The following is a 27,707-nucleotide window of genomic DNA, read 5'->3' as shown; positions in this document are numbered from 1 at the left end:
TAACAGCTCAAAGCATGAAATCTGCGGTAACATTTTAACAGAAATAAGAACATAAAAGGAGGAGCACCTGCGACTCTGGAGACCACACATGTTCTCTTACACTCCTCCTCAGTGTCGAAGCGGTTCCCGTTGCCGCCGCAGCCTCCGTACCAGAACTGGGCGCAAGCGTTGGCCTGCTTGTCGTAGTACCAGCGGATGTTATATTCTCGACATGTTCCCTGGTCCAGAACCAGCCTGCAGCGAGGGTCCAGGGGTACGGTCTCTGTGGGAAAACGTCACCCGATAAGAGGTAAAACACACACACACACACACACACACGTACACATGAAGAAAAAGAAAGAAAAGATATGGCTGCGGTAGAAATCCACCCCCAGAGTGACCATTTCCGCTCCGGTTCTTCAGGAAGGAGCTGGTTCCACAATAATAGCCGCAGTACTTCAAAAATAATTGGCCTCGCTGTTCCTCGCTTCGCTGCACGCGCAGCATGAAGGAATACATCAAGCGAAGCTGTGTCCTTTCTGCCACTGGCTCACTAAAACACACACCGGCCCGCTGCTTTACAGGAGATTCTAATCATGTCGCCGCACCGCAGGAGGTCCGGCGTCCCCCCGTAATGATTCTGACTGACTGTCAGAGGTGGAGGGTTTTAGCGTTGTGTTATTAGCAGTTGTTGCTGCTTTGCTTTGCATGCGATTATCTCAGCTGTGGCTGCATGGAGGGAATTCTGTTACACTTCAGGTCTGCCCAGTAAAGATTGAAAAATTGGTGTATTAAAAAAAAAAACAGTAAAACTTTTGTGTGTTTATTGTACAGAAGGGAATTAGGGTCACTGAAAAAATACAATCACTTTTTCTTAGTAAAATGTCAGAATTCTCTAGATAGATTTTCTGGAAAAAACAAGAACATTTCTCAGTTTGAAAAGATCTAAAATTTGCTAGAATTAACTAAACTTTTGAGCTTAACCTCAGAAATATTGGAAAAAGATATGAAAGTTTCTAACTTTGGACTTTTTCTGATTTTCTGAGTTCAGAAATTTCCTTATTGTTTTTCTAGAAAATTTCTGAGATTAATCTAGAAGATTTTTTGGTGCAAATGTACTCTGTAATTCTGAGTTTGAAGTCAGATTTCAGAAAGGAAATTCAAAATTCTGAGATTAAGGGAGTCTTTGTACCTTTGGGCAGAGCTGGCCTTGGCGGGGGAACGTACGGCACAGAAACACCTGAGGAAGATATGCTTATGTTTGTAGATGAGGAAGATGAGCCCCCTCTGGCAGGAGGCGGAGTCTTGTAGTCAGAGGTGCCACGGTTAAACGTGTCCCCGCGTTCACTTTCTGAGGAGGTTATCTCTGTGGTTACACGCTGCCCTCCTCCACCCTGAGCACAAAGAAAGAAAAAAACAGATCACTACAAGTTTATAGAGCTTTAATAATATCCGTGTTTGTTTATTACACTGAGTTCCGTACATGAACAGTGCTGGATCCTTTACTGCCATGGCTGTGGGTGCCAACACCAGCCTGCTGGCTGTTGAGATGGTCCTGCTGAGTTACGGGCCTGTAACCAAAGCCACCGGTGGCGTAGCTCCCAGTGATCCTGTTGCCGTTGTAGCCGTTGTTTCCGTTGTAGCTGTTTGTTATCCGGTTGTATATCAGGGCTCCGTTTTCGTCCTCACAGAACTGACTGACCAGCTTGGACTCGAGAGCTGAAGAAGCAAAACACACGGAGAAGAGGATGATGAAGGAGCGCTTCCAAGTCTGCCAGATGAGCTTCGGCGAATTCATATCATCACTGTGGAATATTACATAAGCATGACTTTTTGAGTTGGAAAGACACCATCATTTATCAGTAAAATACTGTTCAGGAAAAGTTCTTTCAGGCTGTTTGTCGTTTTCTGTTTGGGCTTCAAATTCTTGGAATACATTATCATCACTAAACATAAGAAATATTGCGAAATAGTGAGAAACATCACTTTAGTCAGTTGTGTCCAAATCCTTTGCCATTCTGAAAAATAAAATGTCAATTAGTGAATACTCAAGGGCCACATCATTTTAAAATTAAAACTGACAAGATGTATCTTGTATAATTTTCTTCACTTCAAACAGACAATATTTTAATAAAATAAAGTACTGAAATTGTTGTAGAAAAGGAATCTGTAAATAATTGTCAATACACAATATAAGCAGCATCTTGCAGCGTTGCTGTTTCAAATGATAGGTAAATATTTTTTACTACTTCTTTTTATGCTTTATTGTCCTGATTTTTTTAATCTCTTCCATCTGCTAAGGGACTACAGAGGAAAATCTGGCATGTTGATGTATTCATGTTGATTAATATGACATAAATAAAATTAATAAATTCACATATCCTGGGGTAAACAAAAGAAAGGAGTTGAATAACATGCTCATTAGTTTTATGCTCAAACATTAGCTGGCTAGCAGTATTTCGTATCAAAAAATTAAAATTTCAAAGCCACAGTAATGTCCGTCGTGCCCAGAGAAAGTGCCGAAATGACTAAAATTATTCGCTGCTGCAGGGAAATCAAGACCCGCAGCTCCGCCCCTCCCCCACTTGTTACTAGAACACCAGCCAGCTGGCTGGGAAAAAGTTACCGAGCCATCAAAGAATAATACCGTAAATATAAAGTAGCCTAAAGCTCTTGGCGGGTGACCATCTGGGGAGGAGGATGGTTTGGGTTTGTGTTAGCCTTAGCATAAAACATTGCTCTCTGGCTGCATTCATGCTTCCACAAACACAGCCTCCGTCGTTCACCGCTGCCAACGGTGGACAGCAGAGCCAACCGAAGGTCTGATCCCTTCACTGAGCCACAACAGGACAGTTTATCCAGCAAATCATGTAGGACGACTTCTATTGCTACTGTTTTGACACTCAAGTCAGTACAAAGTAAAGCAATGTGAAGAGGTTTTTATTAAAACGGTTAAATGAGCAAGATTTTCAAGAAATACTGCATAGAATTGACACTTTTTTTTTTTTTTACAAATTTAGCTTTAGGATTAACTAGATTACTTAATTCTAAACTTTATCAAAATCGTATAAAATAACAAAACCCATATGAGACAGAGATAGCATTTTATTTGCACTTCTCTCATTTTGTTTTTGTAAATATAAAATAGCCTAAAGCTCTTGGCGGGTAAGCATGTCAATGTTGGCAGAAAATGCAGAGAAATTCCAGGGATTTTAGCTAGCAGTGCTTGAATTCGTTATTTTGATCACCAAGCACAACAGTTGCAACACTATTGGCACAAAGATAAAAAGATAGTTGAGCTAACCCTAAAGCACTAAGAATAAATATTAATTCCACTAACGCTAAAGCACCACACCAACACGGTAATTGACAGAAGCTAATGCTAAAGTGCTAACTTCGGTTTAAATATCTGCCCTTGAAAGACTGCAACCCTTGAGCACATTATAAATATTATATTTTACATGTTCTATAATGCCTCTAGATATTGTATTTATGTTTATGTCTTGTTTTATTATGTTACTGTACGTTTCTTGTTTGAAATTAAGCTACAAAAAAAGAACATAAAGAAACAAAACTGCTGTGTAAACAGTGTTTACCCGCTTCAAAATAAGAGCATGAATATAAAAGTATAACTACTTGGGTTTTTATTTTTGGTCTTTGCATAATCCTCCTCTGGAGGAAGCCACAAATCAGAAACCAAATAAAAATGTATGGGGTAAAACGCTGTGTGCTAATATGGAGTGTGACATAGAGATGAGACACAAAAGGAAGACAGCTGCAGAAGCAGCAGGGGCAGGAGTGCAGTGAGAGCAGAGGCTCTGCGTGGTGGAGCCGTCACTTCGGAGAAATCTGATGTTCAGTAGAGCCTGATGGTGTTGAATCACGACTGTAGTTAAAACACTAGATAGTTTTGAAAAGCCTGGAAGAGGATTGTGATAGTTTAAAAGTGGCACGCTAGGTACAAAGAAAAACAAAACAGAAAAGCAGCAAAGAGGGCCATGGTAGGTCTGGAGGAGTTCCACCACTCAGGTGGAAAATCTGACAGTTCAAATATTAGTTGAAGACTTCACAAATATAGTATTAGGGCTAAGCTAAGAAAATAAAAATAAAAATTCGAGAATAAAGTCATAAAATGATGAGAATAAAATTGAGATTTTATTAGGATAATATGATGTCTTTGCATCATATTATCCTAGTTTATTCGAGTTTATTCAGTTTTTTTAGTTATTGTTTTTTTCTTAGTGTGGCTCTAAGACTCCATCGCAATATTTAAATATTTCTTTGTTAAAAAAAAAGGAAAATCACCTGGCAAAGTGTTGAAGTCATCGATCAGGAACATGTGCTCGCTGTCTGGGTCCGACGCGATCAGGTTGAGCTCTCTCATGAAGTCGGCCTGCGTTGGATCCGACGTGTTCACGATCCCCAGGGCAAACATCTCGATGTTGGCAGCGTGGGCTTCCCGCACGGCTATGTCCAGCTTGACCGGCTCCCGTTTGTCCGTCTGCCCGTCGGTAATCACGATGGCCACCTTGCTGACGCCGATGCGGGAGCTATAGAAGGCCTCCTGTGTGGCTCTCCGGATGGCTGTGCCGGTGTAGGTGCCCTCGCCCATGTACGGGATGTTCCTGATGGCCTCCTTGACGTCCTCTTTGGTGTTGTAGCGGGCCAAATTGAACACCAATTTGACCTCCAAGCTGTACAATATCAAACCGATCCTCGTGGCGTTGCGGCCTACCGTGACCCGATCCACCAGGGTGGTCACGAAACGCTTGATGATCTCAAAGTTATCGGGCCCCACGCTCTCTGAGCTGTCAATGACAAACACCAACTCCATGGGCCTCTCCTTGCACTTGATCCCACATCCTAGAATGAGATCATGGCTGAAATGTCACTTTGACGAGGTTTAGTGGGTGAAATCTGACCTAACCGTCTGCAGATAAGGCCAGACTGAAGCCAAACCCTCCCCGCTTTACGTTTTCGCTGCTAATGCAATATGTAAAACTAGCGAAAGATCAGAAGATACTTTACCACAGATCTCTTTGATCATTCGAATGATGTCCTCTCTCTGAAATTAATACATGGTCAGAACATGAGCTCATAAGTGGCTGTGGTAAATAACTGATGAGAAACAATAGGAAGGAGTGGGACTCACAGTGAGGCCTGCTTCCCCTTTTATGCCCGGAAGACCCTAAGATAAGGATGCAATGAGCTCAATCAGGAAGAAAACTGTCAAAGTGCTGAGAGCACCAAGGTTAACCTACCAGATAAAAACTATCTTAAATAGGTGGAAGCCTTGTTTCTACATCACAACCAGAACACAATCAAGTGTTCAAGCACATTTCTTTCAGGCTCAATGTAATTGCAAAAATCAAAACATCACTCACAGGTTGCCCAGGGATTCCCGAATCTCCCATTTCTCCCTTGAATCCTTTAAGCCCTCTCTCTCCTGACGAGCCCCGGTCACCCTGACGCATGAATCAAAACAAAACAGTTGCAATGAGCCTTTACAGGTGACCCCCAGATTATCCCGCAAAAGGATTAGGGCAACATATTGACTGACTTTGGCTCCTGGAAAGCCCTCTCCAGGTACACCTCTGGATCCTGTCACACCCTGGGCCCCCTGTTCGCCCTGAAGCACAAACAATGTTCAAATAGTAAGTCACAAGCTCATATTTAACCCCCAGATGAAATACATAAAAATATCTCTTAGACTCAATTCATAATGACAGCCTACCTTGGGGCCTTGAAGTCCTAGTCCCTGTGGCCCTGTTGGACCAGGTGGACCTGGTCGCCCGGGGTTACCCTGCAAAAACATCACATCCTGCCACTGCTGCCGTACCAAATCACTAAAATATGCACATTTATAGTCTGTGAAAATATAACTTTATTGGTACAGAAGCACTTTACAAAATTTGCAACAAAGAAAATAAAAACAAAGATTATTTGAATAAAAATAAAAACTGTTTTTGTTGATTTCCTGTTCTTAATCCCAAATTCGTCTTTAGAAAAAGTGAAGATGGGTGGGATTTCAGGGGATTAGAGGTTTGCCGGTTGGCCTTATGTGAAAAGTAATTGTCTGAATATAATAACTGGTTGTGACATCCCAGTTGGCAAAAACAATAGCAGGCAATGAGTCTTCTATGTTAATGTAGACATATTTTGGTCTTTGCATAATGAAAGAATGGGTGAATGACTGAATGCAGAGTGAAGCGTTTGGGGTCCTCTGGGGCCATACAGGCCATTGTCCAGCTGCATAACCTAAATGTGTTTGAGCTTATGGTCACCAATTGACAACAGCCATTCTCCTGCAGGACTTTCTGCTACAGAGCAGAATTCATGGTTCCATCATTTACAGGAAGTCGCTCAGGTCATGAAGAAGCGAAGCTACGGTGGCCCAAATGCAAATACCAAAGCCACACAAACACATTTCTGTTGTGGAGTTTGTATTCCCTTTGTGGATTTACTATTTGTGCTGCGGCAACTGTGTTTGACATGAGACATCTGGGCCACCGTACAAAGCAACTCCAGACTATTACAATATGCAATTTCCCCTTTGGAAACAATAAAATACCACCACCGTGTTTGACTATTAGCTTGATGTCCTTTTTCTCAAATACTTTATTAGTGTTATGGCATTGGAGACACATCTTTCAAAGAAATCTACTTCTATCACTTCAGTCCATAACTACCTTTAGGGGAACCCCAAGGAAATTTCAGCAGTAGGATCTGAATCTCAGATATAGCTATTAAAGTTAGCTTAAAATAAAAACCCATCTTTCCCAGTGTGACTCGTGTCTAACCTCATTTAGTCAGCGTGAACCATGCCTGACATCTGTCATTGTGATGTGCTTCCACACTTTGTTCCGCCTTTGGTAACTTTATCCGAGTCCCTAATTAAATCTTGTCCACTGCAAATGAGTGTGGAAGCGCTGCGGCCTGCGGAGGCACCGGTCTGAAGCCCACAGGGGACAAGGGTGGGATCTGTGAGGACGGACGGGGTGTTGTTCAATCAATGCCTGTTAGGACAAGTGTTCCTCTTCACACATGTGTCTGTAGAGATTCACACCCTGCTCTCATGGTAGTGCTGTTGGGGGTGATTATATAAAATACGCTGAACAAATGAACAGGCGGCCGATACGTTTGCACGTGTGATGAAGCGGTGTGATGAAGTCAATAAGATGGGGCTTTTTGCACAGGCTCAAGGTGATAGTTTCACTTTAATCCAATATGTTCTTTACATATTGTATTTATGTTTGTATCTTGTTCTCTGCTTTCTGTGTTTTATTTTGTTCCTTATTTTCTTGTTACTTGTTTGAAACAAAGAGAGGAAACAAAACTGCCAAATAAAAACCTGACACCTAGCTTTTCAAATTTGTATTTGAAATTTAAAATCACTGTATAATTTAACTTCACATTTACGTTTTGTTTTTTTTGTTGTTGGCCAATCAGATATTTTGAGGTTCATGGTTGAAAGTGAGAGAATGTCAAACCCGAAAATCCTGCTTTCAAGTCATGGTTGCAGGACTTAAGATCAAACTTTGTAATTTTGAAGGTTAGGAGAAAGTTAGAAATGGAAACCCAACAGTTAGATGAAAACAAAGATTTCAAAATGGCTGTGAATCTACCGGAGGTCCCTGGACGCCTTCCCCTGGGGGTCCAGGTAAACCTGGCAGCCCTCGGAATCCACTGTCCCCCTGAAAAAGTTGTGAAGCACACAAGACGCTCAGCAGGAAAATGCAAGTACAGAGCAAAAACGTTTAATCAGTTTATTAAACTGTAATACAGATTCACCAACACTTTGTGATTAAAATATTGCAGTATTATGTGTGTTATGACATTTTAGGGAGATTTTTGGCATTACAGAACCTGCATGAACCTGCTCATAAAACACACCTTCAAAAAAGACAGAACAAAAAGCAAAAGCAGGGAGAGTAAAATTTTACATTTTATGTTTAATTATAATGAACCAGAGTTCATCATCATTCTTTTACTCTAAATTAGCTCAATTTAGATTTTTTTTATTTTTTTTATCAAAAAATCTTTCTGAAAGTAGAAATTTTATTCATATACACTAAAAAGTGACGATGCAGCACGACACTGGCTGCATCGTCAGTGTTGTACTCGCCCTGGACGTAAACTCAAAAGTTCAATGTTTTCCTGATCAGTGAACGCACCATAACAGGATTTTTAAAATAGACAACAGCATTTAGGCCAGTGCTGGTCTTTTTGGTCCTTCTCTATTTTCTGTCTTAGTTGAGTACAAAAGAAATCCCTCTGCCACAGGATGTTTGTTAGATTTGTAAAGAAATGAATTAATTTGGAGACAAACTTAGTAAACACCTGGAGGACAAAGACCAGACAATTCTTAAAGAGATCGGCTGACCAGAAACTGGAAACTGGCCACAATAAAGATTTCCTGGAGGAACCCTCAATTTTAATGGATCCAAAAGGTTTTTGGGGGGCTTAGTGTCATAAAGGAAGGTTGTTGGTTTCTCTCTGATTCTGACATATTCTCACCTTTGGTCCCGGGATGCCCATGCCCTCTGGCCCCGGTTCTCCAGGAAGCCCCGGCAGACCAGGAGGACCCTAAACAACCAATCAACAGAATGTTATCCAGCTTTTCTATCCCATTCTCATCTTGTTTTCACTTCTAACAATAATGTCAAATCTAGATTTCTACAAAACACTCAGTAAAATATCAGATCTCAACTATTTTCTAGGTTTTGGGGGAAATTTTTTATTTTTTTTCTAGATGAAGATTTGCCTGACTCGCCTGATTCACCTCTTTGTCTCTGTTCTGAGTGTTAGCTGCAAGTTGTGCGGAACATCTTCTGAAACTTTTGGGTAATAAACGTCTAACAGATGGATGTCCACTGTTATGTCCGATGAACATAAAGTGTGAAACACGAGAGGCCGTATAAAACTGGGTTTAATGTGTGATGAATGGTTCTTTATGTGGAGAATTATAGGCCGACGGATAGAAAATGTTGTGTTTGATTTGGTTTGTTCACCATGGGGCCAGGGTAGCCGTCTCCCTTGGGGCCAAATGGACCTGCGGGGCCCAGGTCACCCCGATCGCCCTAAAATAGAACAAGGACTTCAAGTTTTCATACAAAGAATAATATTTAATGCAATAGTTTACAACAAAATGTTGAACTTCTTCCAGTTCTATATCTGTGGTGCCCAATCGGCCTCCCATCAATGCTAGCTCATAATTGATTTTCCAAATAAATAATGATTATTTCCATTTTAGTTCAGTTTTAAGCACCTAAAAGAACAAATGTATTACCTTTGGGCCAGGCAGTCCAAAGCCAGTCTCACCGATTGGACCAGGAGGTCCACCTGGTCCAGGATCGCCCTACGACGTTTTAACACATTAACTTTTCAGATTAAGTTGGCAAAGATATACACACTACACATTCTCAGCTGTTTTAACTAGGTCCAAATTTCTCATCTTTCATTATTGTGAAAGAATTGTTAAAATTGTTTATTTTCTGGGATTTTTTTTTTCTTTAAATACAGAAAAATTTGGAAAGTCAGACATGTATAAAAGACATGGAGTGGGATTATATAAACTTCATTTTGTACCTACCTCCTTTTCAAGCAAATAGTTATCGAATATATATCGTGGCATTTGAATTGTGAATATCTTTGAAATAAATAAACAAAGGAAATTAATCTAAAGTCATGATGAAAAAGGAAGAACATAAATGGACCTAACAGTAATTAGTTAGACTGTCATGTATAGAGTTGTTACAGTTTTATATTAGAAGTATCTGAAATATTTAGTATGATGAGTAACCATGTCAACTAAAGGTTTATTTCTCTGTTTTATTAAGCTCTATAACTCAGAACATCCATTGGTGATTTTAAGGGATGGATTAGGGTGTCCATAGTCCTAAAGCTTCACTCGCTCCCCCTTGTGGTCACTCTGGAGTATTTCAAGTGAACTGGAATGAAAACGCTCATCAACCTAAGGTAAAAGTCTTAAAACAAATCAAACTAAACCTTTCTTGCTGTAGAACAAATTTTTTTACGTTTGCCAAATGCCTAGATGATGATCATATGTCAAAAAATACATTTTTGTAAAGGACACCTACTGCAGCGTTAAGCATCCACACTCATACTTGACTGTTTTACTACGTATCATTCTACAAGTTATATCATGTTTAATTCTGACATATGTTGGTGTTTAGTTGGGTGTTACTAGCTTAGTGAGTTTGTTGATTAAAGTATTTTAAATGTAAGGTTTAATTATGGTTGTAAATAAACAGTAGCCGCTGACATTATTCCATATGTGTGTTAGAAAACCTCCGTGCTGCATATTTAATACCTAAGCCTTACCAAGCAGGAATTTATTTTCACAATATCTCTATTTCTATTTTTGTGAATCATGTACCTCACCCCAGTTTTCTTGCGTTTTCTTTTTTTAACTATTTCACAGTTCTTTTCCTATATTGTTCACTACAGGAACTTGATTTTTTTTCCTCAGGGAATAATTCATATTTTCTTCACTTGAACTATAATGACATCTTTGCAAAACAAGTGATAATTGCTTTCCCTGAAAGCGAACTGGGATATAATTATCACCTAAATACAAATTTGAAAAATATGCAGGAATTGCAAGTTTGTTTTTTTCAAAGTGAGAACTGAAAGCGCATACCTTGGGTCCGTTGATGAAACGTCCCGGTGGTCCGGCGGAACCGGGCCGTCCCTGTGACCCTGGTTCTCCCTGGTTAGAGATTCATTCAACCGCATTATTAAATCCCAACCTTTAATCAGCATATCAGTCTTTATCATGTCATAGACTGTCTACGGTTTTAGGTAATAACGGCTCAAAGGTTTCCTACCTTTGGTCCAGAGGGTCCAGCTATGCCAGGCGGACCTGTCAACCCTCTTATTCCTCTTTGGCCTTGGTCACCCTGAGCAACAATGTCAGAAACATGGTTGTTTATGGGATATCTATAACCCTATACTCATCATTTATGAATGTACATACAGGTCAACAAATAACCTTTAGTAAGAAATGTCAGACGTAATAAAAGAAGTACCATGGTTTCCCCAAAGGGTAATATAAGCCTGACGGGCCACCAGGCTTTACTTGCCTTTCCCACCAGGTTAACTGTTGTTTATTTTAAATAAGGTTTTGTATTTACCAGTAACAATGACAACAACAATGTATTAAGCTAGGTTTATCATTGGCACATTGACCTGGGAGTGAGGGGGTGCGCACCAAGTGTGCCCATTAACCAAATTATGATCCCTGCTCAGGCACCTCCAATTTTTGTAACTTTTAAAACATTTTAACACAAAAACATGATGGGTCACTGGTGGACGGCCCTAGCACGTCTACCACCGAAACCCTCAATACCACTTGCGTACTTTATGCACTAGGCTTCTTTCTTTTATTGAAAAGTGGGAAAAAAAAAACAAGAAAGTGAATATTAAAATGCTAAAAGGTACACAATGAATAAAGGGGAAAAATATCTTAATTCAATTCCTTTAGATTACAATTAAAAGCCAAAACATTCATGTCCAATATGTTGCTAGGGACCATGTCCGTTGTGGCATAAGCAAACAATCGTCCACTGACAAGCACATCAAGAAATGACATCATATTGAAAAATATAAGGAAAGAAAAACTTAAACTGTGTACCTTTTCTCCCTGAGTGCCAATCCCTGGCGTGCCTTCTGGACCTCTAAGACCAACGGCTCCTGGTTCGCCCTAAAGCCACAAACTCCAACATTCAACAAACTTGTCGTTCACTTCTTATAGGGCCCTAGAGGAAATCCATCAAACTACCTTTTGTCCTGGAGCTCCGTCCTCTCCAGGAAGTCCAGGCAAACCTGACAGTCCTGGTGATCCTGGTTCACCCTACAGAAAGGTTTCTGGGTCTTTTAAAGTGTTTGGACTGCTGCAGACGTTAACGCCGTTTTAAACTTAGGCCACATTCACACCAGACAATGACCAAACTAATAAATGAAATACCAGCCAGAATATGGATGGTCTTTGGAGGTTTTTGAAGACACAAGATATATCAAAAACAACACTCTCCTGTATTTTGTAAGGCTGCTAAGAGGCAGATGAAAATACTGGTGCTTCCTCTTTCACAGTAAGGCTGAAACTGATGGTTGGGGAGCAGAAACCTCTCATTTCTCAATTCAGCAGATTGGTAGGAAATATCCAAATCAATTTCTGCTACCTTTGTTGGTAGGTCTTTAGTAGAATGGCCATAAACGCAGCAAAAAACAACAACAACAACAACAACAACAAAAAACAAACTATTTGGTGTTCAGAGTGCTTTCAGATCAAAATCAGGGTTCCATTTGATATTCAGAAGAACGGTGGAGCAGATCCAAAAGAACAGAGTGGTCTTGATCCAGCATGAAGGAGACCTTAAATGATTGATTCATGTTGGTTTTTAATTAAAAAGAACACCGACACACCTTGGCACCGGGCTCACCAGCTCCTCTTTCTCCTGGAGCCCCCACTTCTCCTGGCAGCCCCTGGTCTCCCTGTGTGATATAAAGTTCATTGTTTCAATCCTAGAACGATGCTGCCTAATGCTGAAAACTGCTACAGTTGTCCTCTGCATTACTGACTAAAATGTACTCAATTAACTTAGATTTTATTAAGCTGTTACTGAAAATGTACTTTTAATCTTCTCCTTATTTTAAATAAACTAATGCAGTATAGGAAAACCGAAAAGTCCACAGGTTCTTTATCTCTGTTACAAGCTCTGCCTGATTAACACATACTCTGTGATGTGACAAGTAAATTCAATTTCGATAAAAATAATGTGTAGGGTTAGGGTCAGGACAAACCTTGGGTCCAGGAAAGCCCTCTCCCGGTTGGCCTCTTATTCCAGGTGGCCCCCTGGGGCCCTCTGTTCCCTGAAAGGAAGATATAAGGAAATTGAAGACGAATGTAATGAGTTTATTTAAAATTAAGCAAAAAGAAAAACAGGTATCAACATAGAAAATAATCAAATCCGGTTAACTTAAGGCCTAATGAACAATTTAATAAAGAAGTTGCATACATAGCACTTTGCTTAACAACCAGCCACATACCTTTTCTCCTTGGATGCCTAGACCTGGAAGACCCAGGGGTCCTGGAAACCCTGGAGGGCCAAAATCCCCCTACAGGAATGAAGTTTAAAAAAATAATGATACCACATACATGCTCATAGTTCATCAGTGAATCACCATTCAGTTTCAGCTACAACCTTTCATTATGTATAACTTTCGGAAAGTACCCAACTTTATTTGTTCCATACAGATCTAGCTCGGCTTAAGCCCCCCCCAATATCTTCATGACTTATAAATGCTAAAAAATATTTCTTGTGACTTTAGAACCCTGTTTGCAAATCAGTCCAGTGCTTCCAACCCATGTCTACATCTGTGAGTCGTAAACTCTCCTGACAGATGCGAGTGTCTGCAACACATTGCGACAAATAAAAACCTTACCTTTACACTGAATGCGCCAGTAGAGTGTTAATATTCCCACATTCAACAGCCCAAACCATAAAACTGCAGTCCTCCTACACCATTCAAGCTGTAACCTCAATTCATAGCCTGTAGACTGTGACCTCCTATATAACGCCGTGCTCAATGCATTTATCAGTGGCTCTGGCAACTTTTGGCCTCCTTCACAACAGGGCTTTAGCTTTCTCGCGTTCTCCGCTTTTGTGAAGTCTTTTCAGCACGGCGCCTCATTTATGGCCTCTCTGTACTCTACCTTGTCTCCTTTGATTCCTAGGCCCAGCTGTCCTCTGGGCCCCCGTGGCCCCTCTATGCCTCGCTCGCCCTGTGAAGGCGGACAGAGAAGTTATTGCGTTTTGACTTTTTGAGATATTAGATGTGCTCACAGGAATGGCAAAGCAAGGCCATATGCCACATATCAGCAAAAGGGAGGGAAACGTCTTTGATAGTTGCTTTCATAAAAGCTACACTCAGACACATAAAAGCTTACCTTCAGTAACCTCTGTAACGTAATATTCACATAGAGCGTATGGAACTAGGTTTTGTATGTGTGCAGAGGATTTATGACATATTTCTGGTTAAAAGCTTTAGATTAAGGTTTCTGATTCCTGAAACAAAGAAGACCATAAATGAAAAAGAAGCACAGACGTTCACAATTTCAATTATCAGTCACCTCAAAGCACCAAGCAACACGGCTAAACAGGTCCAATTCAAACCCACAGGACTTTGGGTCAATACCGTTTTATTCGGCCCGATAAATTCCAATATGGAGAAGTCCGGTTCAATCAAGATGAGATCCAGATGATGTCAGCACTATCAGGTTCGGTGTATTAGTGATTTTAAAGTAGAAAACAAAAAGGTAATTCTTCTCAATTTACAAAAAACATAAGAGCTTTAGAGGTGAACATTAATGGGTGGTTATATTTTGCTTTTGCAATTCAGATTCACATTATGTCAAAGAGTCCTTGAATGATGTAAAATTTATTTATTTATTTTTTTAGCTGTACATCATGTTGAAATGTTATTCCCTCATCAGAAACATATCCAGAGTGTTGCCTTGATTCTTTCATACATGTTTGGGAAATCCTTTCATCTCCCGTGGCAACCATTCAGGTGTTCAAAACGCAGGCTGGTTGGACCTAGCTCCACCTTCGAGGACGAACCTCCAAGCTTCCGCCTCACAGAGCAGGACTCCCTCATGACTCCCCTTCTCAAATCCTTCAGATTAGCCAGCAGCAATTAGCAAACAATGCTAATTGTGCTTATTATACGAGCCACTTCTCAGTGCAACGCTGGTAGAAACGTTGATACAGGAGAAATGTTTTGATGACTTCATGACAGCGGCGTTTCAGAAAAAGCAGCAGTTTTTCAAGGCTTAAACTTTCTTTTAAGTTATATTTGACATATACATAGCATTTTTATAACATCTAAATGTAACATAGACACTTGATTGTGCTATAAAGTGCGGCTTTGTGCCTAGTAAATACATAATAATGTCCCCTTAAATTGATTAGCAGAAACAGAAGCAGATCCCTGTCGTTGAAGCAGATTTACTGCACAGTTATTGAGCTAAACTGAGAACACAAAGGTCAAGCTCAGGAGGCTTTCCATAAATCACAGGGTGGTGGTCCAATTCCCAGCTTCCCCCAGGCTGCATACTAATTATTACCCTGGAGTAACCAAAAACGTTTTCTATTTGATATAAAACCATTGGATAATCTAAAAAAAAACAACAAAAAAACCCCTCAAGAACAGGTCGATCAATTAAAAAAAAAAAAAAAACGAACAAGACTTTGTGAATGATTCATAGACAAATGCAGCACCATCAAATACTGCTATCCATCTGAAAGAGAGAACTGAATAAAGGAGCCTCTTCCTCATCTTCTACCTGGAGGAGATTTTACCCGTCTTCCAAGGTTTTTCCAAAGTCGGGGAACAACAAAACAAAGCAACAACAAGATGTACATTGACTAGCATAGCGATGCCGCATTTGCATCTCGGCTTCCAGAAGTTTCATTTTATTGTCAAAAATCCGTGATCGGAGCTCAAAGCAGAAGCGCTAATGATGTGTAAAAAAAAGGGGAAAAAAGGTTTATGCTGCTGTGAGTCTGGGAGCTTGTCGGGGCAAGTCATGTGAGGAACGCCGCTGTAGAGGGAACGCCATCTGTGAGAATACAGCCAAGAGTGGTGTTGCAAAAAAAAAAAAAAAGAGCAAAGAAAGAAAAAAGAAAGACAGAGAAGAAATAGAGTACCCTGGAGGGTGATCTAGCAGAGGGGGGAAACACCTTCTCCAGGTTTTATGGTGGAAACTGTTACTTTTCAGAGCAACGGTGCCAGGTGATGAATTAGATGACAGTTCGGTGTGAGGGTGAAGTAAGAATTTCACCTGAAGCCTACCTGGTGTTTCAGAGTTGCTTGGTAAATATTGCAGGAGAAGAAAACAAAACAAAACAAAAAAAAGCAGTTACTCGTGTCGTGGCTGGAAGACGTTTCGGCAGATTATTCACCCTTCGTTTATAGTCCGCCTCTGTCACAACGGAGAGCCTCGATGTGATTTAATATTATTTTACATGAATCGTTTTCTGCAAAATTATGATTGGTGTAAAGGTGCTGAGCTGGTTACTGTGAGCCACTTTGGGGATGGAAGTAAGTTAAGTGAAGTTTATCTGTATAACACATGTTAGCAGAAATGTGGAACAAGTGAATATTTTTCCAAACTTCAAAGAGTTTTACTCAGATTAATCAAAACCAGCAGTGTGTTTGCGTGTTTTTGTGTGTGCGTGCGTGTGTGTGTGTGCGTGTGCGTGTGTGTGCGTGTGTGCAGTGGAAACACAAAATACCATCATGCCCCCTGATCTTTGTTAAGAAAACAGAAACCTCATGAAGGAAGATGTGTTTCCACATGTGGGAGATGTTCTGCTTGTGTACGACTGAGGAAAAACAGACACTATAGCAGACTATAAGTTCCCTCTGACTGAGTCACTGGCTGAACCGTGGGGGCGTTCTGGCCTTTTTATTCCCCGTCCCGTTTCTGAATCTTCTCCTCTCCGCGCCGAGACGTTCTCGTCTCCTCCTGCTGGGGTCGATCGATAGGCCGCGCCGCGGCGTGAGGTAATGGAAGCCGCGCCGCTGCGCCGTAAGGCGAATTTACTGTCGTGTGCTATCATGTCTCTTGTCTATACACGTTGTCAATTTCCTGCCGGAATCTGGAGCCCAGACGAGAGATATTTTTTTTTCCCCTCAAAGGTCAGAGGGCGACGGCGGATGGGTGAAGCAAACATGGATGCATGAAAACGGGTCGAAAGGCTGAAGCTTTTAGCTGGCTTGAGTGCATGAGACTTTCAGGAAATACCATCTCTCCCAGGAGCTTTAGGCTTTAAAAAAAAAAAAAAAAAAAATGAACACCCACTCACCTTAGGGCCAGGGATACCTTCTCCCGTCGGTCCTCTCTCTCCTTGGACTCCCTGTGGCCCCTGAGGACCCTGAAAAAAATGAAATAACATGTAAATGACCTTTTAAAGAAATCTATTTGGGAGAGGAGAGAACTAATTCTGACTCAAAGTCAGGAGATAACAGGAAGGCTGAACGCATTCATAGCAAGGCAAAAAAAGTATCACCAAGTAATTTTGGTCTAGTTTCGAGTGCAAATATCTTTGTACACTTGAAATGAGACAAAACCGATTTATAATTAACTTTCCAGCAAGGTACAGATGCTTGCTATAAGTCAAAGTGCGCAGATAGACACTAGGTGGTGCTAGAGCACATGACTTATTCCCTCCATAGGGAAAAAAAGAGCTCTTTTGAAATCTTTTCTTTTTTAAAGTGTAGTGTGTGGCCCAGTATTACATTCCTTGTTTTGAGTTAATTTTCACGTATAGAGAAGATGTTGGCAGGAAAGGTGTAGGCTTCTGATATTCTGTTTCAAATTCATCAAATTGTTCTTGTCTGTTTTATTTGAATTCAGTTTAATAGTTTATCACTAAAATGACTTGAGTTATCTCTGCTGCCGTAGGCTTAAACCGTTGGACCACAAACTGACCACTTTTCCTCACTTTCTCCTTCTACTACTCTCCAATTATGTTTTTGGTTTCCTCTCCACAGAAGCTACGCTAATCTTGTCTGGCTGTGATTCCTTCCCGGAGGAAGCTGAGATAATGTTGATGTCACCTGATTATTCTCAGTCTCCTGCTATTAACTTTTTACTTTCTTGTACGTCAAAACTAGCAGTAAATCAGGTCATCTGTTTCTCCTTGTGCATTTTGCTCTGACTTCTCAAACATCCCAGTCAGCAGTGGGAGACGGCCAGTTGTACCAAGCCAAGTTCTGGTTCAGCTGGAGGTTTCTTCCTGCTAAAAGGGAGCTTTTAGATTGAAACTTCCTTTGAATAACTAATTGAACACACAGCACTGCCAGATAACTAGGTCTAATTGGAGTGTGTACCATTAGTAATGCTAACTGTGCTAATACAAAATGCCAAAGGCATTCCTTTTTGCCCTGACGTCATCTCTGCTCCTGCTAATAACAGTTATTGATGTAGGAAGGCAAGAAAACTCGAAGATTATTTTAATATGTGTGTGGCTACAGGATTTTAAAGCCATTTGGGGGCGTTAACAATTGTTATTATAGAGAGGTTAAAAGGTTGTTGTTTTTTTGTGCAACAAAAGGCACATTTCATGTAGTGACAAGCCAGACAGAAGCAGCAGGTTGGAACAGTAAGAAGCAGAACGACAGATCCGTCTACATCGTTCGTCTGTAATACACAAGTGACACGTTTTGTCCTCGTTTCTAACTCACCGGTGGTCCGGGCTCGCCGATCCCCGTAGGGCCGGGAGGCCCCGGTTGCCCCTGGAAACCGACATCCCCCTGCAGAGTGCGAGATAGCGAGGGGAGTGCTCAGACAGGGTGAGACACAAAAGGCTGGTGGTTATGTTTTCGTGAAACGATTTTTCCGTAACATTTTACCTTTGGTCCCGGAAGGCCGATCCCCGTCTCACCTTGGATTCCAGGTGGTCCTGGAAGCCCCCGCTCACCCTATTAAAAAGATAAACGTGGGTACATTTTGTCCACATGTCACTCATCCTTGTGTACGAGCGAGAAAATCTAAGAAAACCCACAGACAACCCACTTTCTCCTGCCTCAACCGTCCATTGACAAAACTTGATTTAAGACTTAATTGTTTGTTTTTAAAAAAAAAAAAAAAAAAGCTGTTGCTTCTCTACATAGTGGCTCTAAATCAAAGCTGTGGCGCTCACAAAAAGGACCCATGGGAGGCAGGAAAAAGAGGCGTGGAGATTGTTCTAGGTGCATACCGGTGCTTTTTGTCCCCCCTCTCCCCCCCTTCCATTGCCCTTTCCAAGCAAGTTAGGACAATGCTTCCCGCCAGACATTACATTGCTATTTTGGTGATGTAGGATGACAGCCAGACTATAAACGTGAACATTTTTCTAAAATAATTAGGAGGCGACCACTTGGTGCGGAGTAAGTGCTTATGGGAGGAATGGCAGGTAGAACACGGTGGAGGAGGCTGAAAGCAGAAGGAACCGACAAATAAGCCGACAAGTTAATAACAGATGAGCTTCTTCGGAGGAGTTTCAAATGTCACAGCGGCGGCGGATCGTAACTCACCAATAAACGTTCAAATGTATAGTTCCTACCCCCCCACTCCCCATTCGCTTTATGAGCTTTTGGAGATACTTGACATTTCTCATGTTATTTATGCCTGCGTTAGGTGATTTTAATCTGAAGTGTTATAAATGTCAGCGTCGTGAGAGCGAGGGTTATTTACTGCGCATTATTCCGAAGGAAAAAAAACTATCGGAATCGAATGCTTTTTAGTCACGGTAGGCGACTTTGTGTCGTTGAAATGGCGACACGTTTGTATTTGGATTCAGACCAATCCTCACGTGTGTATCTGGTTTAAAAAAATAAATACATAAATAAAAAAATGTGACTGACTTGATTGATGTATTTGAGTTATAGGTGGAGACAGGTCATAAGAGCTTCAATTTCCTCACAAAGACATTGTGGTGTTGCCCGGGATTATTAAAAATGATCAAATAGAGAGCATGAATGATGTCATAGATATGTTTATTATACAGACTTAATTAAAGGGTGGCTTTAGTTTTCATTCAGAGCCATTTCAAACTTAAATTTAACACAAGCCATGAAGGGAACAGACCAAACATGTGGAAGACGACGATCTGGTCTGAATTTTGGCCTTTGTGAAAAAAACCTGAAGATACGAAGCCTTTTTGGTGCCCAAATTCATAATGCAGACAAGCTATTCAACCTTTATTATGAAAAATATGGGTTGTATATTGACAGCGTAGTCTGTTTTCCCCAAGTAAACTAGATGTACCATTAAATATAGATTATCTCACAACTTTTAGCATTACAGTACAAAGTTGTAAGATGAAAAAATTGATACTGTTGATTTTCCAAAATGGCATAATTTGGAGAAGATCAAATATGTGACAAAGCTGTATTAGAAAGAAATATGGAAGCCATTTAAGTTATCATAGAGCAGAGAGAAGGAGGAAGTTCAAGCTATCTCTACTTCTGTCAACAGTATCTGTTGTCCTATTTGTTAACTCTAACAATATGACAGATTGTTTTGTGATGTATATTTATTAATGAGTAAAAGTGAAAAGGTTCATCGTTTAATAATTTTTAATCATTTAAAAATAAAAATTGGTCATATTTGGAGTAAAGTGAATTGCATTTTAGATAGAAAAAAAAGGAAAACTACATTTCTGAAAAAAATCTCAGAAAATTTGAGATTAATCTCTGAATGCTTTTTCTAGAAACATTCTTTGTTTCAAACGTCTCGTTTTCAAAATATACCGTCAAGGTTTCTTTGTTGTCGTTTTTTTTCTAAACCATTTTTGAGTTTTTTCTAGCAAATTTTAAACTTTTCAAACTCAGAAATTTGCTTTTTTCTAGAACAAAAGGGGTCTGAGGGTTTTTTGTTTTTTTTTGCGAAAATTTACAAATTTTTTTCTAACTACATATTCAGAGGAAATACTGTTCAACACCCGAAAGCAGTTCAGAGATGTTTAATCTAACGCTGCTAACGCTAACGTTATTTAGGTCAACAAACTGTCAACATGCTAGAAGGTGTTAAGAAAATAAATTTAAAATATGCTAGTTTTAAAACTTAGCAACATGTCTTGATTGAAATAGCCTAATTATAGTTTTCAGATTAATAACTTATTCTGCCCTATTGACCTTTATGTTGCCAGTAGTTACAGCAGATTGTTTGCTAAGATCTTTTGATCTGCCCTTTGTCTGTGTGGGAAACAATCAGAAGTTCCAGCTTCACTCTGATCTGTGAAAAGCCATAAAACAGCAGGAGTTCAGGCCAGTGGAGGAGAAGCTCTGCTTCCACTTTGTTTAGATAAAGGTGACAACTGATGTTTGATCTTGAAAACAACTTGTAGGGAGTTTCTAACTTTTAAGAGGGTCAGAGACAGCTTCTGGTTGGATGAGCAAAGATACGCCTTATTTGAATAAATTAAAGAGAAGAATATGCCTTTACTATAAAAGTTTGTCTTTCTTTCTTTCTTTCTTTCTCTTTCTTTCTTTCTTTCTTTCTTTCTTTCTTTCTTTCTTTCTTTCTTTCTTTCTTTCTTTCTTTCTTTCTTTCTTTCTTTCTTTCTTTCTTTCTTTCTTTCTTCTTTTCTATTTGTCTCAGGTAAATGAATGACTATTTTAGTGTGTTTGAAGTGTCTGTCTTGTCAATGTGTTGTCATGCTTTTAAACGTTAGAAAAACTCTGAAAATGTATAACGTGGAGCGTTGACTGTCATCTCTGTGTGGCTTTTGCTTCTACGCATGGAATCATTGAATCCGGGAGCACAAGAGAATATAAAGAGCCAGAAGTTAATAATTTTATTCTCTTAACAAATGTTTAGCTCTCAGACACACAGCAAATTCATTTAAACACAAACTAATTCATTTAAACATGAATTAATCAGTTTGAAGATTTCCCTACTTCTGTTAGCTCATGTGGCCGAGGCACATCAGTGGTTAAGCTCTGTTTTCGTTTGACGCATTTGACTGGCAGCAGTGTGGGAGGTCCATCAGAATTAGGAACGATGGGCGTAGCGGGGGCTGAATTGTTATTTATATTTTCAGAATTTTATTTTATTTTTTTAATGGAGAGGATGAGAAAAGGGTGTCAGTCAGAACTGTAAATTATTGCTACTTATTTTCGTCTACGACCCGGCCCCTTTGCTCAGTGCGCACCCTGCGCCCCTCTGTGAAGTGTGCTTTCAGTCGAAGTGCACGTAAAGGTTCGAGTGCGCAAGCGCGCAAAAATGTGAGAACTGGGACAGTACGCCTCTGTGTCTTAACTTCGACATCCAAAATGGCGGGACTTGGTCACTGTTTAGGCATTTGTGCTGCTAAAATGTACAACTACAACAAAACAATTTTTTTTAAATGTACAGTGAAGGTATTTTTGCTTTCCTAAGTCATTGTTGGAGATATGCATTTTATTATGCGGAGAAAAAATGTAAACTTCAGTCAGACAAAGTTTTTCCCACGATGTGTAGAAGTGACGTTAATTATGTGGATACATATATTTAACAAAGATTTAATGTACTAACAAGTTTAAGTAATCGATTTGCCATCAAGCTTAATTATTGATTAAGACACCAAGTCCTCCAGTAGCCGTACCGGTTCAACGATATGTTTTCCCTTACATGCTGCTGCAACTGATAAGTTGATTAATGGTCTGATTCACCACACATCCTGTGTATTATTAATGTCTGAGTGATCCACATAACTTCCCCTCGTCACTCTCACGACTAGCGCTGACGTCTTGACTGTTTTCTTATAAGATGTTTATGGCTTCAAGGACACGTTAATCATCAGGGAACAGTGTTCACAAGCAGCTTGTTTCCTTTTCCGAAGCCATTCGCTTTAATGACAAGTCCTGTTTTCTGTCTGCACAAATGGCTGTTTTATCAATTCTGTTTTTTTTTATGTTTCAAAAGTGCAAGCAAGAACAAACAAAATGCCTTAAACAGCCACATTTTCTGCAAATTTTGTTTTCATTGCATATCATTATGTCAGCTGTACGTGATTGGCAAAAAATATACAAGTATTTTTGATATGTTTTGGAGACAAACTGGACACGGCGACATCTGAAGTCTAGACTATGAAGATGTTTGACTTTGTTGGTCTTTAGCTGAAGCCGTACAGGCCCTGATGAGTGGATGTAATCATTGTCACCGGGAAGATACAGTTTAAAAAACGGACGATGAAGTTGAACCTCAACAGAAAGGCCTGAGCCAAAGACGAGATGAAAAATCTCTGATTTATCTTCAATGAGACGAAGCTTCAAGGTTCAGGAAGAAACAAATCCTTGCAAAAGTATTTATACCTCTTAGTTGCAATCATAAAATTCCACAGTATATTTTACTAAAAATGTGTTCGGGATTAGTATTCAGTTTACCTTGACACCCTTAAATAAAATCCAATGCAATCGATTTGCCTCTACATGGTTAGTAGACTCCTTCCCACTTTTTTTCAAAGTATTAATGGGAAGTTGTGGGCTGAATACAAATGTATTATTTTCATTTAGCAAAAGTTGAAAACCAGGTATGTTTGTTCATCTGCCTACTGTTGAAAGATTGTAATTGTTATGATCAGTATTGATTTTGTGATTAGTGTCCATCTTTGGTAAGTTTTGTGTACCTCAGTCATCTTTCCATTTTATCCTTTTTGGGTGATGATTTGTAATGTGTTTTGCTTGTTTTGCAATAATTGAGTTATAGGATTTTTAAAAGGTTAATAGGTATTTTTACATTTAAATTGAGATTGTTACAAATTTTTGCAATACTTCAGGTGAGTATTAAATTACTGGACAGAACAAATCTATCATCTACAGGTAAAATAAGGAGTTTAATTTTAGATGCATAAAACTGATAAGGGTAGCAGAGGCCCACCTGCTCCGCCTCCCTATCAGAGGCTTTACTGTGGTGCTGCAGATGAGGGGGATGTGGAGCTGAGGGGTCCTGTTGAAAAGGGGGACTGTATAAGAAGGCCAATGTTTTAGTTATTCTAGTATACGGAATTTTTTGTTCCTATATTGGAAGGCCTAATCAATTTTTTTGTGAGGTCTGTGTATCTCAGACCTCAAAAGGGGGACTGTTGAGAAAAATTATTATTTTGAGTGTTTAACACAGTTTAAACCTTTTAGAACGAATTTCTTAAGTTTGAACAGGTTTGTGTGAGTGATTTAAAACACGAAGAACTATTGCTGTTTAAAGTACAAAGGAGAATATAGATCTGCAAGAGAATTTCGGCTCAGACCCCTGGGGTCTTATCATTAAAGACAGGAGGTCATAAATTAACATATGCAGGAAGGTGGAGGACATTATCACTTGAATTACTCTGAGAAAGGGAACTTTGGTCAGTTCACGTAACCAGGATGAGAAGTCTTCCAAAACCAACATCTGACATGGTGCAAAAACTGAATATAACATAAAATGTTTTAAATCACTAACATTTAATTTGTAAGACATTTTTCTTAGTTATTAATAACATGTTTTGACTAAAAATTCTATTATCTAGTTTTAGAATTAATTTAGTTAATGATGAATGTATTTGAAATTGTATTATTTCTGACTATATTAGAATCACATGAAAATGTTTTGTTTAGTATTAGAAAATACTTAGGTTTATGGTGAATGAATGTCTTAATTCTTATTTGTTTCTAATTCCTAATTAGAAACAGGAATTGTACTTCATTATTTTCTGTTTATTATCTATTGCTTTTGTTTGATATCAGGACTAAACTTTGGAGATGCTGAGTGCAGAAGAACAAATTGGGTTTTTGGAGAACTTTTCATTGAATTAAAATACAGTATTAAGGGTTTGTTCCTGGCAGAGCGGGAGAGAAACCAGAATTTCACAGCTACCTGTGAGGTTCCTGCATCTGTTTCTCTTTGCCCAGATGGCTGTAGAGCTGGATAGTGTTAAGAAAATAAATTTCAAATAAGTTAGTTTTAGAATTTATCATGACTTGATTGAAATACCATAATTATAGTTTTAAAATTTATAACATATTCTGACCTATTGATATATTTTACTGTAGTTAAAGCAGATTGTTTGCCAAGATCTTCTGATCTGCTCTTTGTCTGTTGGGAAACAATCAGTAGGAAGTTCTAGCTTTTCACACTGATCTGTGAAAAGCCATAAACCACCATGAATTCAGAGAGTCTGCTTCTACCTTATTTAACAAAAGGTGTTTGATCTTGCGACCAAACTGCGGGACTTTTTCTAAAATTTAAAAGGGCCAGAGATGCCTTCCAATTGGTCAAGTAGAGATACGCCTTATTTGAATACATTAAAGAGGTAAACACACCTACAGGTATAAAAGTTTGTGCACAAGGGAAACAATTCAGAAAAAAGCTGATTTATTTTACTTCTGCACCAGCTCTTTCTCCAAGGACGTCCTTGATATTTCTTTGTCTTCTTGTCTCAGGTAACAATGTTTGTATCTGTCTTTCTTTAGTTTCCTGTACTATCTTATATTTTCTTCTGATTGGATTAAATTCTGTAATTCTGTGACGTCAACACGCATTGTTGTGTTTTTGTCCCCGCACGTGGCCACGCGAGAAAACCCGGGATCAAAAGGAAGTATCAGAGCCAGAGTTTTGCTAAATTTACCAGTAATATAAAAATTCTTCCTTAACACTACCAAATATACATTAGTTTGAGTTGCTCAATTATATAAAATCCCAATAGAATCTACTGACGTTTCTTGTTTTATCCTTACCAGAGCAGCACGTTCAGGCAGTCAGAGGGTTCCTTGGCAAGAAATCTCAGCAACAGTAAACTGTTGCAGAAACGGGCCCAGTTCTATAACTCATCTTGTATTTTTCAAGGTCAGACTTATAAAGTAAGTCTGGCAAAGCCAGAAACGTTTCGGAGCCACTGCCAAACGGTTGCCAGATGTTTTGCATCTTACTAGCGTTTCCAATTGTAAAACCTCTTCTCTATGTGGACTGTTAGTTTTTCAGTCGAGTTAGAAAGCTTGTGGTGTTACCTTAGCAACACGCTGGCGTGTAGCAGCGTGGAAAAAACCAGAAGTTTTAAAATTAAAAAAACCTTTAGTGAAAACATGTAGCGAATATGAAAGCTAAACCGAGTAGTCCTGAAGGTCGCGGTCTGTCGCAAGGTAGGTTTATTCCTCCCGATTGACCTCCTTATTTGTTGATAAGGGAGAAATGATAGGAATAAGGTTTCCTATCAGCATCTATTATTGGCCCAGTTGGTGCACTGGTTAGCTACCGCTGGGGAAAGATGATTGGCAAGATGAAGATGTGAAGATGTTCATTGTGTGTTGGATGTGACAAGAAAAAAGGTTACGCAAGGTTTTAAACGCTGACACATGAGACTCTTGACTTGAAGTCGGTTATCAGAAGGTGTTGGCTATTTTTTGAGAGCAGCCGTCACCGTTTTTCTTATGTCGCCACATGTTGGTGCGTTTAAAAAAACCACACAAAGTGTTTTCTTCATATAAACAAAGAAAAGAAGGGCATGTTGAGAAACAGCAAGTTCTGTCATTAGTCTCAGATTAGCATGCATCAAAAACAAAAGAAAAGAAAAAAAAAGGTCAAAATAGTGCTCACTTTTTTGCCCATGATTCCTTCAGGTCCCACATCACCTGGTTGACCTGGCAAACCCTAAAGCACAAATAATAAAAGTGATGCACATGATAAACCACGAGCACGAAACACAAACCACAATAAATCACATACGAGCTCTTTTCTTGCCACAGTAACAGTTTGTTCATTTTTTCCCCCTTTTGTTTATTTTCACTAGTCACAGACAAACTTGATTGAAGCCAGAAATGTAGAATCAAAAACAATCAATCAAAAGGAGGGACGGATGGGAAGACTTTGTTTTTGTTTTTATAAATTCCTGAAGGAAATTTTTTATGACCTTAAACAACCTTTTCATGCTGGAAAACATCTTTCAGGTCCAGGTTTGTCCAGTTTAACACTTGTTTCACGATCATAAAAGGTGAACCACCTTTTATGACAAAGAAGCCACAAAAACAACAACAACTGAAACAATGAATGACTCGAAGATTGCATAGTGAATAATTGAGTATTTCTTAATCTAAAACTGACCATTCCATATATTTTTTGGTTGTGTAAAAGCAGTAGCTGGGTTTAAATGATTCTAATAGAAGAGCGTAAAAACGTTCACCTGAAGTCCACGGTTTCCTCTTGGACCAATAACACCTTCAGGGCCCTGAAAAAAAAACTTGCTTTTATCAGACATGAATGTAATGGATGGTAAAACAATGGAACTTGTGGATTACCTTTCAAACAGACAAATACTTAGCTTTAGGTACATTTTTTTCATCTCAAGCTGACAAATCATCATCGTGCTAAAATATTATATTTTATATTTGTTGTCAAGTTGGAATAACAAAGAACTACAAACATACTCTGTCTCCTTTAACGCCTGGTGTGCCACACTCTCCTCTCTCTCCCTGTGAGAGAACAAACAAAGTTTAGGTTCCTTCTCAAACACCGTCTACACAAAAATAATGCTGTTTGTTTACAGGTTCAGGTTTGAGCTGATTTGCAACAATGCCATGGGAATATACAGAATCTGAGAGCTTCGCAGTCGCAGACGATTGCAGGCAGGTCTGAGATTAAACAAAGGATGATAAAATGCCACAATGTCTTCAAAGTCGCAGCGTGCCATCATGTCTGAAGCTCATAATCCCCCAGTTACTGTCACTTATAATGATTTTAAATCAGCGTGGGAAGAACCCTTTGTTTTGGAATCTAATGTGGCATAAGAGGGTTTGGATTAAAATCCATACAATACCTTCTCTCCTTTGTATCCTGATTTACCCTGTGTGCACATGAGAGTTTTGTTAAATGAAGCAAAGACAGAAGAGAGAAGAATTTTGGTCAAAGAAGACGAGATATTGGTCATAACTTCACGAACCAAACTGAAGACCCTTGACTCACCTCGGCTCCTTCACGGCCTGGAAGTCCACTGAGACCACTTTCACCCTAAAGAAAGATTTTGATTTAACATGGGATCCTTGAACTACTTGCTTAAATGATTCAAGGGTTGTTGCATTGGCAGTACCTTCTGTCCTTTCACGCCGGGGCTTCCATCGTCTCCAGGACGTCCTTTCTTGCCCTATGGTAGAAGTTGAGGCAACATGAAAACAATCTCGAACACTGAAGATTATTTTGTGAGCAG

General features: G+C 39.5%; 1 protein-coding gene across 1 annotated transcript in view; it reads right to left on the bottom strand.

The window, feature by feature from the left end:
- Nucleotides 1–27,707, bottom strand: part of LOC103474392 (uncharacterized) — a 38,135-nt gene that overhangs the window by 2,936 nt on the left and 7,492 nt on the right. The window contains exons 6-35 of the mRNA XM_008425313.2: nucleotides 27,591–27,644; nucleotides 27,467–27,511; nucleotides 27,321–27,347; nucleotides 26,932–26,976; nucleotides 26,688–26,732; nucleotides 26,105–26,158; nucleotides 18,424–18,492; nucleotides 18,256–18,324; nucleotides 16,875–16,943; nucleotides 13,718–13,786; nucleotides 13,051–13,119; nucleotides 12,805–12,873; nucleotides 12,427–12,495; nucleotides 11,783–11,854; nucleotides 11,636–11,704; nucleotides 10,830–10,901; nucleotides 10,643–10,711; nucleotides 9,269–9,337; nucleotides 8,991–9,059; nucleotides 8,497–8,565; nucleotides 7,605–7,673; nucleotides 5,714–5,782; nucleotides 5,540–5,608; nucleotides 5,364–5,444; nucleotides 5,132–5,167; nucleotides 5,008–5,044; nucleotides 4,285–4,842; nucleotides 1,463–1,698; nucleotides 1,172–1,373; nucleotides 68–262 (exon numbers count right to left, since the gene is read on the bottom strand). Of these exons, the coding sequence (XP_008423535.2) occupies nucleotides 68–262; nucleotides 1,172–1,373; nucleotides 1,463–1,698; nucleotides 4,285–4,842; nucleotides 5,008–5,044; nucleotides 5,132–5,167; nucleotides 5,364–5,444; nucleotides 5,540–5,608; nucleotides 5,714–5,782; nucleotides 7,605–7,673; nucleotides 8,497–8,565; nucleotides 8,991–9,059; nucleotides 9,269–9,337; nucleotides 10,643–10,711; nucleotides 10,830–10,901; nucleotides 11,636–11,704; nucleotides 11,783–11,854; nucleotides 12,427–12,495; nucleotides 12,805–12,873; nucleotides 13,051–13,119; nucleotides 13,718–13,786; nucleotides 16,875–16,943; nucleotides 18,256–18,324; nucleotides 18,424–18,492; nucleotides 26,105–26,158; nucleotides 26,688–26,732; nucleotides 26,932–26,976; nucleotides 27,321–27,347; nucleotides 27,467–27,511; nucleotides 27,591–27,644 (2,794 nt within the window). The remainder of the gene's footprint in view (nucleotides 1–67; nucleotides 263–1,171; nucleotides 1,374–1,462; nucleotides 1,699–4,284; nucleotides 4,843–5,007; nucleotides 5,045–5,131; nucleotides 5,168–5,363; nucleotides 5,445–5,539; nucleotides 5,609–5,713; nucleotides 5,783–7,604; nucleotides 7,674–8,496; nucleotides 8,566–8,990; nucleotides 9,060–9,268; nucleotides 9,338–10,642; nucleotides 10,712–10,829; nucleotides 10,902–11,635; nucleotides 11,705–11,782; nucleotides 11,855–12,426; nucleotides 12,496–12,804; nucleotides 12,874–13,050; nucleotides 13,120–13,717; nucleotides 13,787–16,874; nucleotides 16,944–18,255; nucleotides 18,325–18,423; nucleotides 18,493–26,104; nucleotides 26,159–26,687; nucleotides 26,733–26,931; nucleotides 26,977–27,320; nucleotides 27,348–27,466; nucleotides 27,512–27,590; nucleotides 27,645–27,707) is intronic.

This window comes from Poecilia reticulata, chromosome 2, assembly GCF_904066995.2.
Source record: "Poecilia reticulata chromosome 2, P_reticulata-male-v2, whole genome shotgun sequence".
NCBI classification, from domain to species: Eukaryota; Metazoa; Chordata; class Actinopteri; order Cyprinodontiformes; family Poeciliidae; genus Poecilia; species Poecilia reticulata.
Note: the sequence above shows the minus strand (reverse complement) of the source record. Positions and strands in the feature narration are given on the sequence as shown.